Raw genomic sequence first — 14,992 nt, forward strand, 5'->3', positions numbered from 1 at the left:
CAGGAGGCCCAGATTGCTGCTCGCATCAGGCTGGGTATCATTCAGCAGGTGATGAGCATTTGTATTCTCTTCCCTTGTTATTTCCCTTATCATTATTATTGGTGGTAGCAGTAGTAGTTTTGCATTATGCCTTAGTTACTGGACAGTTCTTACCTCGACCTGGGGGAGTTACATTCTTTCCATTCTCCTCCCCATCCCTCCAGGAGAGGGGGGCAATGATGGGGGGGAGTGAGTGAGTGGCTGTGTGGTTCTGCATTACCAGCTTGGCTTAAACCATGACAAGGCATAGTGTATTGCACCAATCTTCAACTAACCCAATTCAGACTAGACCCAAACCAGTTCATTTAAAAAAGAGCCAAACCAGACCAAGTGCTCTCTAAGGAAAAACTGAACAATGAAGTACACAAGGTCATTGTAACCATTTTCTTTAATATCACTGAATTTAGAAATCCAGGTCTGAGGTGGGTTTCAAATAAATAATCAATTTGAGTGTTTACATATAAAGGGAGCTCTCAAAGCAGCAGTGCACAGGTTACAATTCCTCCCTGCTAACACATCCCCAGACAAGAGAATGTACAGTAGGTAGTGCACACTGGAAAGAACAATCACAACGCACAGCACACTTGCCATCTTCAACAAAACCATTGAGTATGATGTTGGAGAGGGGGAAGAAGCAAAGGGGGGCATGCACTGCCCTTTAAAGCACCACTATTTTCCCCATAGCCTATTTACCAGCATAATACAAATATGAAGCCTGGGAATACAAGTCAGCTTTCTGCTTCCAAAACTCACTCTCAACTCAAGAGTTTAACACAGCAGTGCTCCGATACAGAAACTGTATTCCTCAAACTGACATTGCAGCATAACATGTCACCCCCATCCCAATTGGTCTCTACTCAGGGATACCTATACTCTAATGTTTGAATTCCTCTCCAGTAACTGCAGAGGTAATCCAGAAAGCTTAAAGATGGGTAAGAGTTGTTGGGTTTTGTAGATCCCGGCCCAGACCAAGACATGACAGGCTTCAAGCAGGTGTATGATCACTCAACAGATTATCTGGTGTCTTACATCACTAATAACACCTTCCAAAAGTAAAAATTCTTCCTCCAAGTAAAAATTTGCCTTTCTTAAATGACTCCAATTATTCTGCTGTAAAAATATGCCCGGCGTGAAATTCCACACCTCAAAACAAGAAGATTTAACAATCCAGGAAGACCAACAGAAGAACAATTAGAAAGATGCCACAAATTCACATGCAAAGAAATTTCTATAAATTGTTTTCTTCAAGTTCCTGTTTCACCAGCATATTTTCTCTCTGCAGACAGGGGTAGGGCAATCCATCAGTTTGGTTCAACATGCAGTTGATCTGTGTATGCACTGCAGTCCTCACCATAGAAGCACATAACCTACTAGCATAAATTCCTCAACACCACTAACTTGCTCTTCTCCATTTCCAGTATACCTGAAAAAGAGTTATGCCTCTCTCTGCTATGAGTCAACAAAAAACCCTATGTAATACTGCTGTGTACCTACTGAATAAATATGACAGGAGTTAAAGGATTGTTTCAGTTGCTAGCTTGACTTTGGCAACACACTAATTGTACTAACACTCACTGTATACTTCACACATTTGAGTAGGGGCTGCTGCAACATTTAACAGATACAAAATAAATCTTAGATTCCTAGAACTGTCAGTACACAGGATTCCCAAGTTGGTCTGGATATAGGAGCAGGATAATCAGTTTTCAAGGAAAGCCACATAGTCAGTCAATCTGGCCAACTGCTGTTCGTTCGGAATTGGTGGAACTGGAGCAGATTCTACAAAGATAAAACAAAGGCATCATTAATAAAATTAAGAAAACAAATCCATCTGCAATACCAGCTATTACAACAGCAAGGAAGACATTAAATGCATCAGACTGTTAAACAGTCTTATGGGGACATAGCTTAACTGCATTTCCTGCCCATGCAGCTTTAGCTGACGTAACTTTTCTGTTATCTGCAACCTTAAGTAATGCAAGAGTTACTAACAGCAAAGAAGCTAAAATACAAGTTCCACCTATCAGCAGTTTGTTCCATATACTGGAGTCTGAATAATGAAGACTGACAGCCCTTCCACTTGACAACAACAGCTCCTGAAGGTCTTCAGTTGCTCCTTTCCTTAGAAGTTGCCATACTGAAGATACCAAATAAATCTATTGGGGTACCTTACTAACAAAACACAGCGAAGTACTGAATGGGATGAAAGAGAAAAGAGTGCACATGATGCAGATCATCATACAGATGCTAGCACACCTGAGATTACAGTTTAACAAGAGGTTGGAAGACAAGTGACTAAATCCAGGGAGTTGATTAAAAATGAGAAACTAAAAAACAGCAGGAGAAGTTGTATTTACTCTTCCTGAAGAGCTAACAGACCAGGATTCAGGATGTAAATAAGTGGACATATTGCCTAGGGCTGCCAGGATGTGACAGAGAAGGCCGACAATCAGAATGCTTTTAAAAAGCAAGAACCCAGCTCTTGAAATTGCCTTGGAATTAAGCCTATATATTTAACAACACTTTTGGCCACCATTAGACACAGCAAGCCATCAATTTAGATCTGCTGTCACTACTCTGTGAACAACAGAGACCAGTGTTAAGAATCAGCATGATGTAACATACTACACACCTCAATCCACTGTTGAGCAGTCAAGAAAAATCACAAGATACCTTCTGCAGAAGAGGTATGCAAGAGCAATGAGCTTCATGAAGCATTTGCCTTTATGTCAAAGGTTTTGTCTTATAGGGGCTGTCTGCCCCTGCTTTGGAATCTGCTCTCACTTCAACTGGAAGTGAGAATCTCAGGTACTCCTCAAGGTGTGAGGGAAAGAGGAGAGGGAGAAACATGTTCATGCAGCACCTGACTGAGGTGGAGCTTTTATGAGGGAAAAATAAAAACATTCACTTCTCCAGGACCCAATTCCCATTTTGTGGTGCTGGTAAAATGATATTTATATTCATCATGCAAGTTCAGATATTATGCACATAGATTATTAAACAGAACATACCCGATGAAGGAATAAATCTGTTAAAGGAAGCTTCTAGCACACCTAAAGAAAAACACACAGAAGTGAGCTCAGTGGACCAACTTTGAACAGTTCTAATAGAGCAAGCCAAAACTGGATGAAAAGGTAATTAAAATGAAGCCCATTCATTTATCCTATTTTACTTCACAACTAAAAAGCAGAATAGTTAAGGCTTGGCTAGTTAAACATGCAGCTTCAAAATAGATTACAATCTCCTGCCTCTTTCTTTTGCCTCAACAGTAGTTCTTGCACTCACTTTTGGGAAAGAACCACATGTAACTAGTTCCCAGTACTTGCCAACACTACATATGCTGCAACCAGTTCATACAAAACCTGATCACATACAAAAGCTCAGGGCTCTGGTTGGTATGTGCCCCTAAGGTAAATTTCAACACCTTCCCTGGTACATGTTTATTGTGATCTTCTGGGCTCTAAACTCCTAAAAACTCTGCCCATACAAACAATATATATTCTTAGCCTAATAGGTGTTGCCCTTTTGGATATGCTGTATGTAGTTTCTTATTCCAGAGCTGTGCTGTGCAGTTTAAGAGCAGTCATTTATTCTGCTTTCATAGCTTAATTTTATTTTTGCCATAGCCAGCCATAGAGACAGCTTTAGCATTAAAAAAACCAAAAACAACCCAAACCAAAAGAAGCATTTCTGCAGGCTGAGCTTTGCAGTAACAGACACTGTTATCAATACCACAATGTCAGTGGGGAAAAGATCCAGTAGAATAAAGTTTAAAAAGCAAATTACACCAAGGAGTGGAGCTCCTCAGAGCACAAAGATCCACAAGATCCCTGCCCAAAGAAGTTCTGCTTCTCATGAAAAACTTCTAGGTTCAAACTGGTATATGTTTTACTCATCTTTATTAGATTAAGCCATGTCCCTTGAGGTCATCCAACTTACATTCCACTGCAGCAGAGGAGGAGCAGGAGAAATCATAGCCTATCCTGTCTGCTTTTGTTTAAAACAGTTAATTTGAGGATGTAGTTTAATCCAAACTACTTATAACCCCAAACCAAATCCACTACTTTGTACTTCTACATCTATAAGCATTCCATGTAAGCAGCATAAGCCCCCATAAAAGAATCTAAGAAAATATTATGCACATTTTTAATTAAAGACATCTAATTACTAGAAAACACTAAACTCAATATCTAATCAAGTAAGAGCTCCACCTACCTGGCTTTTTGGGCATTACCATACGAGTTGAAAAGTCTGCTTGCCAGCCCTGTTCTAATACACCTGAAAAGGCATTTTTACATTAGTAACAACAAATGTCCTGTAAAATTGCTACAAATGTAAGACAACGATGCACATTAAGACTGGCAGAAAAGTATCTCAGTTCGCTGCCTACATGCTGTAACTCCAAGGCATACTACTTATGAAAATGCTTATATTTAGACATGTAGTTCAACAAGTAACATCAGGAAAGTAATAACACATGGAACTAGCTTAATCCACTACCTTCACTCTTCTCTCACCAAGAATTGCTTTAACACTTCCATATACAGAACGGAAGATAACCAGTGGTAACTAGTAGCAAACCCCTCCCCCAGACAAAACACCCAAACCCAAGACATTTTTCTCTATTCACTGCCCCATCCCATCACTTCTTTTCACAAGTCTCTGGACTTGTACAAATGTTTATTTCCCATCACTTGCAGCCCTCTGATCTCAATAATCTGTAGAAAAACTATTCAGTGAACAAATGCAAAGTACCTTTCACAGCTTCTTCTACAGGAAGCCCGACAAAAGCTGCAAAATCATCTGCAACTATTGAGGTATATGCCTGAGAAACCAGTCCAAAGGCTCGTTTCCTAGTTGCATCTAAGGAGAGAGAAACACTGTAAGACAGACTGACTTCCATAGCTAGAAAAACGTAACACTTTTTGTTCCATTTCTAACACTACCACCCTTAAAGCCAGCACTTGAGGAGCTCCCCCCTCCCTTCCCACTATTCAGTGAAGTACCACAGCCAGAGATAACAGCTTGCTCTATGCCAGGAAAAAAAGCCCTCAGTGACCCCATTCAACTTCCAAATGCAGTTTGCAGCATCTTGGGTACTACCACCAGTATGTAAACCCATTTAGGAAACTCTGCTTCTCACGGCAGTCTCCATTTGCAATAAGCTTGTGTGTCAAATAGTTAGAAACAGGAAAAAAGAGGAGAAAGAAGAAAAACCCCAGCCAACAAGGATGCCTTTTTGGCCACATCTGCTTTGACACCAAGGCGTCTAAGAAAATCCCAGTTTCTGAAGCTACAGAGAATGTTACAGCAAAATACCTTAGAAGGACTTAGAAATCTGTCCTGCCCTCTAGAAGCAGGACTTTGCATCTTACACAGTTCATAAAACATTTGTCTAAACAGACATTTAAAAGAAAAATCTTTATGTAAGTGTCACAAGGTTCTCAGATACCAAACCAAGTTCCCTAGATAACTAGGTAGAAGTCTGATCAAACTGGGTAACTGGTGGTCTGTTTTGCTATTACAGAACATAATATATGAAATTCCAATACAACAATCACATACACAGCCCTAATGAAAACAATTCAACTTGCACAAACAAGTTATTGCAATGAAATTTTTACTCACACCTGGTACCTAAAGTCCTAGTAAGTAAAACCTACAACAACCTGGCAACAACCTTCCTCACCACTTTGTTATTTTTCATAACAAGTAGTCATTTATCTACTTGTCTGTGTTTGAGCACACAGAAATAATTTAAGGCAACATATTAGTTCCATGCTACCTTCAGAAGCTCAATTTGTACCTCTAAGTGCTTCCATGATTGGTTGAATAGTCTCAGACCACTGATGTGCACTGATTGTTGTATAGATTCCCGGGAAGTCTCTCTGCCAGATTCTTTGTCCCACTGACCAAACTGCACCAAGCTCAGCATTTGCCTGTTGTGACAAAAACAACCAAACCCAACAAAAAGTTAACCCAGACCAGTACATTCGCTACAGTGACCATACTGTATAAGCAGATTTCCACTTCCTTTCCCCACTGCAAGAGAATATCACAACTCAAAGACAAACAGAAAAGCATAAGGAAATCTTGTTCTAGCATATATCATTGCTGCAAGCTCCCTGATCCATCATCTGCTCTAACTTTATCACCCACATAAGCAAAGTCTGCTCACATCAGTTATACCAATCCAGGCTAACGTGACCAGCTAAAACAATTATGGAGAGAAATCTGCCCTCAGGATTCCCTGACTGGAATTGCATAAAAGATAGGCACAGCTTATTTTCTGCTTAGAGAGATGACTGCCTCTTCAGTAGAGGCTTTCTAAGCTGCAGAGGCTGTTTGCACAGCGCAGGCAATTTTCAGCTTGCAAAGTCTTGCAATCTTGACAACAGGTCATGCTTAACACAGTGACACTACAGTCACTACAACTGCTCTCCCACTACTGGCTTTAAGTTTTATTATATTTAGCTAAATCTAAAAATGCATCTTTGATCCAAACGCAGTGCAAAACAAGTGCCTTCAGGGAGTTAATCCATTTGAAGATGTATCTTAGCTCAGGTCACTTTTTGCAGCACAAGGTATCCTGCACCCTGATGTGGAACATGGCCCCCTCCCAGAGTCAGATCAATTGCTTTCCTCCAGCTGACTACACTTCAGCATGAAGCTTTCTACTAAAAACTCTACAGACTTAATTCTATCGCACCAGATTGTTTGTGAAATAAAAGAGGCAACAGATGAGCAACAAGGAAATCTTAATATGCCACCTGCTGGGCAAGCAGTTTATAGCACAGAACTAAGCCCAAGGCTACTTCCCAAACACAGTCACTGAGGTAAAAGTGTCACTATTAGCAAACTTATATGAAACTGGTTTAGTATCAAATGGCATTTTATGAACTACTTACAGATTTGATAGCAGGAGGGATTCTTTTCCAAAGATAGCGTGCATTATTCCTAAAACAAAGTTAAAAATACTTCTCAGTAAGCAAATGTTTGCTACAAAGAGACACCAAAAGGTTTGTTCAGACACTGTTACTAAGAGTCTCAGTGCTTTAAAATATTTCTTCTACATCTAGTGAAGTAAAACAACGTTACTCTCAAGCAAATGATATGACTACCATAATAAAACCAGTAGTTCATTAACTGCCTCATTCAGCACAGTTCAGAAAAGGTTCATCATTCACCTGCCCTGGGCAGCATTTCACAGAGGTTACTTTTGCAGTTGTATTTTTAGAATAGCTGCATTTTTGATGAAGACACGTACAAACAGTGACTTATCATAGTGTGTTGTGGTTTAGACCCAGCTGGTAAATGAGCCCCTTCTTCCCCTCCTCAGGCAGGACTGGGAACAGAATCAAAAGAATGTAAAGCCCACCAGTTGCGATAAGAACAATTTAAAGTACAGTGCAACGATATTACTACTACTGATAATAATGATTAAGTAAGTTACAAGAGGAGAGAATATAAAACTAAAATGGAAAAGGAAAAAAACCCAACAATTATGCACAATAAAACTGCTCACAAAGATTCAAAATGCAAAACAGAGAAAAACACAGATCTAAAACTTCAAATCCATGTGAATCAAGGTTACCTACATCAGTTTCAGCATTCTCATGGATTTTGTCCTGAAAGAATATATATATATAATGCAGAAAAAAACCAAACAAACCACTCCAATCTTCAAATCCCCAGACCAATCCTTACTTGGGCTTGATAACCAAACATGGTAATATCATTTATTCTGCCTGAATAAATTCTCAGCAATTTCTCTGTAAAATCCTAAACACAGTAAATCAGGTTCATACAGAGCCATGTAATATACCACCAGACGGAATTCAAAGGATTACAGCTTCATGCAGATTCAGCTCATTCACACCAACAGTATCCCTCATTTTTACCATGGACAGTTTAGAGTTATCCTGCTGTAATTTAAACTCAAGCAGCAGCATGCAATGCTACTCAAACAAATGCAGCCTTGAAAGCTACAAATCAACATGCTGAAGTGCTCAATACTTTTCAAAGGAGCCAATTTCACTATTTAAGGATCTTTTATCCTAAAGTCAGCCTCCTTCCCTATAGCTCAAAAGGTCGTCAAAAGCAAAGGAGAGTAATTTTCCTGACATAACAAATGGTAAATTAGACTTAACTCTGTGAACAATGTAAAGAACAAACCAAAAACCTCACAGATCTGCCTACATGGATTTTGCTAGTCACACAACCAATTCCTAATATCCTGGCAACTGCAGCTCAAGCTAATAGCAACAAGTTCAGTATCTGAAGTGAAACATCAAATGAAACACTTACATGTCATTATGCAACAGGTACAAAGCTAGCAGTTGGCCATAAACAAGGGGGGTTGCAATTCCTCCTGGGGCCTAAAAAACACATACAAAGAAGCTGGTTATATATTTTAAGAGTGGTATCTTACAAAATACAGCAGGAAGCCAAGTTTAATGGAAACTGAATACTCCAAGACAATCTTCTTTTCCCCACATCACATAATAGGTCTGGACAAACTGTCAAGAGTTTTTGTGTTGTATCAGTGCAGCTGTATCTTACAATGAAGAGATAACTTGCACATGCCAGAAGTTTTACTTAGTAAACTTTGGTTTGCTGCATGAAAACAAAGTTATATCTTTCATTACTCCAATGTTCTAGCTTACAACCACAGAAGTGGTAACCACCTCACTTTACAGTTCCTTACAAACAGCCGGTTTTAGGCACTCACCATTATCTTGAGCTGAACTTCAGCTCAATTCAGGGCATTCCACCAGAGTAAAGCTTCTTTGCCCACCTGAACTGCCCTTCTTTAGAACCTAAACTAAGCTTTGACACTTGCCACACTCCAGCCAGACTTCATAAACCAAGCAAGTAGAGAAAAATGAATTATAATAAAGTTACAAAATTTTGAAAGTCTATAATAATTTAAAGCTGAAAAGATTTCCACTAGTTTTTTAGCAATTTATCAAAATACAGGGCAGCAAGGACTCATAGGAAGCCAATTATGCAGCTATTTAATTACATGTGTGATAGATAGGCTCTTCTGAGCCAAAAGGGGGTGATTAGCTGTGTCGTGGAACATGGCTGCAGAAGCAAAGCCCAAAGCCAACTGGGAGCCACCCCTGACACTCAGAAGTGAGCTTGACAGAACCCTGCAACCCCCTCATAAGAGCCAAAAGGCAGCCAAAGCTATTAAAAGTCAGGTTCAAACAGCTTGCCCAAACCCAAGTATCAGACACTGTTTGAAGCTTGTTAATCTGAATGGATTACAAAAGTAACTCCAAAAGTAACTCCATTTATAGAAATGCGGTGTATAAGAACCAGCATTCCCTCGTGAGAAGCTATTCAGTAACTGTTAACACATGCTGTGATCATAGGAGTAGCACCATCTCATCTAAGTACCCCTCTACCCACACTACCTTAACAAACACCTTAGCAACAAGTGCTGTACTGGTGTGCTCCTCTAAAGGATGGAAACACACACACCTTCAAAACAAGCACTGAACAGCTCCCAGCAGGAAGGGGGAGCCACTTTCAGCTCTCCCCAGTGGTACAAGGGCACTATTCTGCTTCTCTATGCCCAAGTGCCCATCACTTGAGGCAGCAGGTAGCTCATATTTTCAGCACAACAATCTCCCTCCAGCTCCACAGCACTCTTCTGCAAAGCTCATACCATACCAAGAAGCTACAGCACCATGCTGAGAACATGAGAGGCACCTGGGCTCTGCGCTGAAACTCCAACTGAAGCTTGATGACACACACATGGTAAGTAAGGACCCCTCCCATCTAAGGATTACCTTTTCCACTGCAAAGCTCTGATTTGTCAGCACCAAAGTTCTGCTGTTGCAAATGATCACATACTTGAACCCCTGTCTCCCTTCAGTTGCTAGGGCACCAACACCTGGAAATCAGAATCACTAAAAAGTGCACAAAAGAGGAAGAATCCAAATTTTCCCTTATTTTAATCCTCCCCATTAGGATGTGCGATTTTCACATTTCAAAAAGCACTGGGAGCTCTGAAGGCCAAGAAAGGGTCTGTGGATATCACCCAGGAAGCACTATCAGCATTAACATGGTGCTGCTTGGAACGGTTGAGGGACCTGGGGGGTTTAGTCTGGAGAAGGCTCAGGGGGGACCTTATCGCTCCCTACAACTGCCTGACAGGAGGATGGAGCCAGGAGGGGCTGGGCTCTGCTCCCAAGGAACAAGGGATGGGACAAGAGGAAACGGCCTCAAGCTGAACTCTCTTGCACAAAAGCCTCCAAAAAGACCCCAGTAATTATACTAAAAATGTTCTAATTTATCTACAGTTTGTGATTTTCCCGACTACTTTTTGGCAGGCTTCTGCACCAAACCCACACCAACCTCAAACACACGCACAGGCACAGCACCACACAGATCTCTCCTTGCTGCACCAGGGCATGCTCCCAAACCAGCACTTTCACAGAACCACCCAGGCTGGAAAAGCCCTTTAAGATCACCAAGTCCAACCGTTCCCCAGCCCTGCCAAGGCCACCACTGACCCATGGCACTGAGGCCTTGTCTCCACGGTGTGTGCACACTTGCAGGGACGGTGACTCCAGCCCTACCCTGGGCAGCCTGTTCCAATGCCTGAGCACCCTCTGGGGAAGGAATTGTTCTTCCGCTCCATCTAAACCTGCCCTGGTGCAGCTTGAGGCCGTTTCCTCTTGTCCCATCCCTTGTTCCTTGGGAGCAGAGCCCAGCCCCTCCTGGCTCCATCCTCCTGTCAGGCAGTTGTAGGGAGCGATAAGGTCCCCCCTGAGCCTTCTCTTCTCCAGACTGAACCCCCGGGTCCCTCAGCCGTTCCCCATCACACTTGTGCTCCAGGCCCTGCACCAGCTCCGCTGCCCTTCTCTGGCCCAGCTCCAGCACCTCAATGTCTCTCACAGATAGGGTTTTCCAGTCAGAACTCCCCATTCACGGGGGCCGCCGTTACGGCCGCCCCTGACCCCACCGTCACAGCTCTGGAGCGGCACCGAGCCCCAAGGCCTTCCCATAGCCTCAGCAACCCCTCACACCTCGAGCTCCTGCGTCTCGCACTGCTCCAGCAGCCGCCGGAAGCCCCCGGCGCTCTCCGCCATCACCGCCACCGGCATCTTCCAGCCCGCCAGCACCTCCGCACCTCAGCAAGAGCCCACGCGTCACCGTCACTACCGGCGCGACCAAACACGCACTTCCGAGCCCCAGCCACTCTAGGCCCGCTTCCGTGACCCTGGAGGACTGCCGGGGGGGGCGTGGCTTACGTCGGGGGCGTGGTCACTATTTTGGCACGGCGGGAGGGGTGCGCTGTGGGCAGCACGCGTGTGATAAGGAGCGGGTCGGTTGTACCGTGTTCACCCCCCGTTATGTTCACCCCCCTGTATGTTTGTGTGCGATAAACACATCACGTTAAGGTGTCTGTAGGTATATATCGCATATCACGTGATGTATGACATACATATGTATCACATATGATGTATGACATGCACCTTTTATTGCACATTACATGTGCAATATAACATAGCATCTCTATGAGTACATGCACCCCCCAAAACAGTACATAGTATGCCAACATCGGGTATAGAATCATAGAATCATAGAATAGTTAGGGTTGGAAAGGACCTCAAGATCATCTAGTTCCAACCCCCCTGCCATGGACAGGGACACCTCACACTAAACCATGTCACCAAAGGCTTCATCCAGCCTGACCTTGAACACTGCCAGGGATGGAGCACTCACAACCCCCCTGGGCAACCCATTCCAGTGTCTCACCACCCTAACAGGAAAGAATTTCCTCCTTATATCCAATCTAAACTTCCCCTGTTTAAGTTTTAACCCGTTACCCCTTGTCCTGAAACTACAGTCCCTGACAAAGAGTCCCTCCCCAGCATCCCTATAGGCCCCCTTCAGATACTGGAAGGCTGCTATGAGGTCTCCACGCAGCCTTCTCTTCTCCAGGCTGAACAGCCCGAACTTCCTCAGCCTGTCTTTGTACGGGAGGTGCTCCAGCCCCCTGATCATCCTCGTGGCCCTCCTCTGGACTTGTTCCAGCAGTTCCATGTCCTTTTTATGTTGAGGACACCAGAACTGCACACAATACTCCAAGTGAGGTCTCATGAGAGCAGAGCAGAGGGGCAGGATCACCTCCTTCGACCTGCTGGTCACACTCCTTTTGATGCAGCCCAGGATACGGTTGGCTTTCTGGGCTGCGAGCGCACACTGAAGCCGGCCCATGTTCATTTTCTCATCGACCAGCACCCCCAAGTCCTTCTCTGCAGGGCCGCTCTGAATCTCTTCTTTGCCCAGTCTGTAGCTGTGCCTGGGATTGCTCCGACCCAGGTGTAGGACCTTGCACTTGTCGTGGTTGAACTTCATAAGGTTGGCATCAGCCCACCTCACAAGCGTGTCAAGGTCCCTCTGGATGGCATCCCTTCCCTCCAGTGTATCAACCGGACCACACAGCTTGGTGTCATCGGCAAACTTGCTGAGGGCGCACTCAATCCCAGCGTCCATGTCACTGATGAGGATGTTGAATGAGACCGGTCCCAACACCGATCCCTGAGGGACACCACTCGTTACCGGTCTCCAGCCGGACATCGAGCCATTGACCACAACTCTTTGTGTGCGGCCGTCCAGCCAGTTCTTTATCCACCGAGTGGTCCATCCATCAAATTGATATCCCTCCAATTTAGAGAGAAGGATGTCGTGTGGGACAGTGTCAAATGCTTTGCACAAGTCCAGGTAGATGACATGAACTGCTTTACCCTTATCCATCAATTCTGTAGCCCCATCATAGAAGGCCACCAAATTGGTCAGGCAGGATTTCCCCTTAGTGAAGCCATGCTGGCTGTCACCAAGCACCTTGTTGTTTTTCATGTGCCTTAGCATGCCTTCCAGGAGAATGTGCTCCGAGGTTTTACCAGGCACAGAGGTGAGACTGACTGGTCTGTAATTCCCAGGGTCTTCCATTTTCCCCTTCTTGAAAATGGGGGTTATATTTCCCTTTTTCCAGTTGTCGGGAACTTCACCTGACTGCCATGATTTTTCAAATATGATGGCCAGTGGCTTAGCAACTTCACTCGCCAGCTCCTTCAGGACCCGCGGATGGATTCCATCAGGTCCCACGGACTTGTGCGCGTTCAGATTTTGAAGATGGTCTCGAACCAGATCCTCTCCTACAGTGGGCCCAAGGTCTTCATTCTCACAGTCCCTGCATCTACCTTCTAAGACCTGAGTGGTGCAGTCAGAGCCTTTGCCAGTGAAGACCAAGGTGAAGAAGTCATTCAGAACCTCAGCCTTCTCCAAATCCTGTGTAGCCAGTTCTCCCGAGAGCTTCCTCAGGGGGCCTATGTTGTCCCTAGTCTGTTTTTTGTTTGCTACGTACCTGTAGAATCCCTTCCTGTTATCTTTAACATCCCTAGCCAAGTTTAATCCTAACTGGGCCTTAGCCTTCCTAACCTGGTCCCCAGCTTCCCGGACAACATCCCTGTACTCTACCCAGGCTGCCTGTCCTTGCTTCCATTTTTTATAAGCCTCTTTTTTCCTTTGAATTTTCCTCAGCAGCTCCTTATCGATCCATGGAGGTCTCCTGGCCCTCCTGCCGCACTTCCTTCTAGTTGGGATGCAGCACTCCTGAGCTTGTAGCAGGTGATCCTTGAATATCAACCAACCGTCTTGGGCTCCCCTGCCCTCCAGGGCTATATCCCATGGAACCTTACTAAGCAGGCTCCTGAAGAGGCCAAAGTCTGCTCTTTTGAAGTCCAGGGCAGTGAGCTTGCTGCACGCTCTTCTCACTGTCCTGGGGATCTCAAATTTGACCATCTCGTGATCGCTGCATCCAAGGCTGCCCTGGAGCATCACATTCTCAACAAGCCCTTCCCTGTTGGTGAGCACAAGGTCAAGCATGGCACCTCTCCTTGTCGGCTCCTCTATTACTTGCAGAAGGAAGTTGTCTTCCACACAATCGAGGAACCTCCTGGATTGCTTGTGCCGTGCAGTGCCATCGTTCCAACAGATGTCAGGGTGGTTGAAATCCCCCATGAGAACAAGGGCCTGCGAGCGTGAGGCTTTTCCTATCTGTCTGTAGAGTGCTTCATCCACAGGTTCTCCTTGATCAGGCCGCCTGTAGCAGATCCCCACAGTAATGTCTCCCATGGCTGTTTTCCCTTTAACCCTGACCCACAAACTCTCTGTAAACTGCTCACCTGTCCCCAGACAGAGTTCCATACTCTCCAGCCTATCCAGCTGCATGACCTTGATGCTAAATTAGGGTTGCCCTGCATTAGCCTGACCTGGCTCCACCAAGGTGCTCTGGAGGTGTTGCCCATGATTTTGGGCTGGAAACAGGAAAGCACAGGGATGCTCAGCCTCTCAATGATGCTGCATAAAGAAAGGTTGGCATAAAACCTGACCCTGTTGCCAGGGAGTCTCCGTGCTCCAGGAGAGGTCATGGCTATGGAAAAATAAAATGACCTGTGTTCTCTTTGGGATTTTCCCAGAGGAGAGCATTGTCCTCACCTTTTGCTCTGATTTCCAATTATCTCATGCTTTTTTGGAAGGCAATAGGGAGAACAAAGTGGGTGGCAGCTTGTGATGGTGCCAGTGGGAGACCTTTCCTTAGCACTGTGGGGTTGGGGTCAGAGCATCCTGATGCCCATCACGGAGTGCATTGATTTGGGAACGCTTCATATTATGGTGGGATGTCATGGGGCTGCACTCCTCTCTCCCGCTGCTATCCCTCTCCCTGGTGCCAGGAGGGAAGGTACGAGCCAGTCCCTGCCACCGCGGGCTGTGCTGGGCCTCTGAATGCTCTTGCTCTGTGCGAGCAACCGTTTCTGTTGGGGAGCAGTGAAAATGGAGCAGACGAGAGGGTTCCACAAGAGGGCACTGTCTGCAAGAGAAACAAACGGGAGCGGGGCCGCGGCCACCGCCAAACATCCCACTGTCCCTT

At 44.6% G+C, this 14,992-nt stretch overlaps 1 protein-coding gene across 6 annotated transcripts in view; it reads right to left on the reverse strand.

Annotated features, from left to right (window-relative positions):
• Nucleotides 1-409: 409 nt before the first annotated feature.
• The window catches only part of COPS8 (COP9 signalosome subunit 8), a 45,415-nt gene continuing 30,832 nt past the window's right edge, over nt 410-14,992 (reverse strand). For 3 of the 6 annotated variants that reach the window (XM_065669633.1, XM_065669632.1, XM_065669631.1), the window contains 7 exons: nt 8,347-8,417; nt 6,948-6,996; nt 5,846-5,978; nt 4,795-4,902; nt 4,255-4,317; nt 3,051-3,092; nt 410-1,818 (listed from right to left, as the gene is read on the reverse strand). In XM_065669633.1, coding sequence (XP_065525705.1) covers nt 1,739-1,818; nt 3,051-3,092; nt 4,255-4,317; nt 4,795-4,902; nt 5,846-5,978; nt 6,948-6,996; nt 8,347-8,417 — 546 coding nt within the window. In that variant the 3' untranslated portion in view covers nt 410-1,738. Of the gene's footprint in view, nt 1,819-3,050; nt 3,093-4,254; nt 4,318-4,794; nt 4,903-5,845; nt 5,979-6,947; nt 6,997-8,346; nt 8,418-9,528; nt 9,636-11,081; nt 11,261-14,992 lie in introns of those variants that run through there. The other 3 variants (XM_065669630.1, XM_065669634.1, XM_065669635.1) reach the window with 3 other exon arrangements.

Source organism: Lathamus discolor, chromosome 3, assembly GCF_037157495.1.
Source record: "Lathamus discolor isolate bLatDis1 chromosome 3, bLatDis1.hap1, whole genome shotgun sequence".
Lineage (NCBI taxonomy): Eukaryota > Metazoa > Chordata > Aves > Psittaciformes > Psittacidae > Lathamus > Lathamus discolor.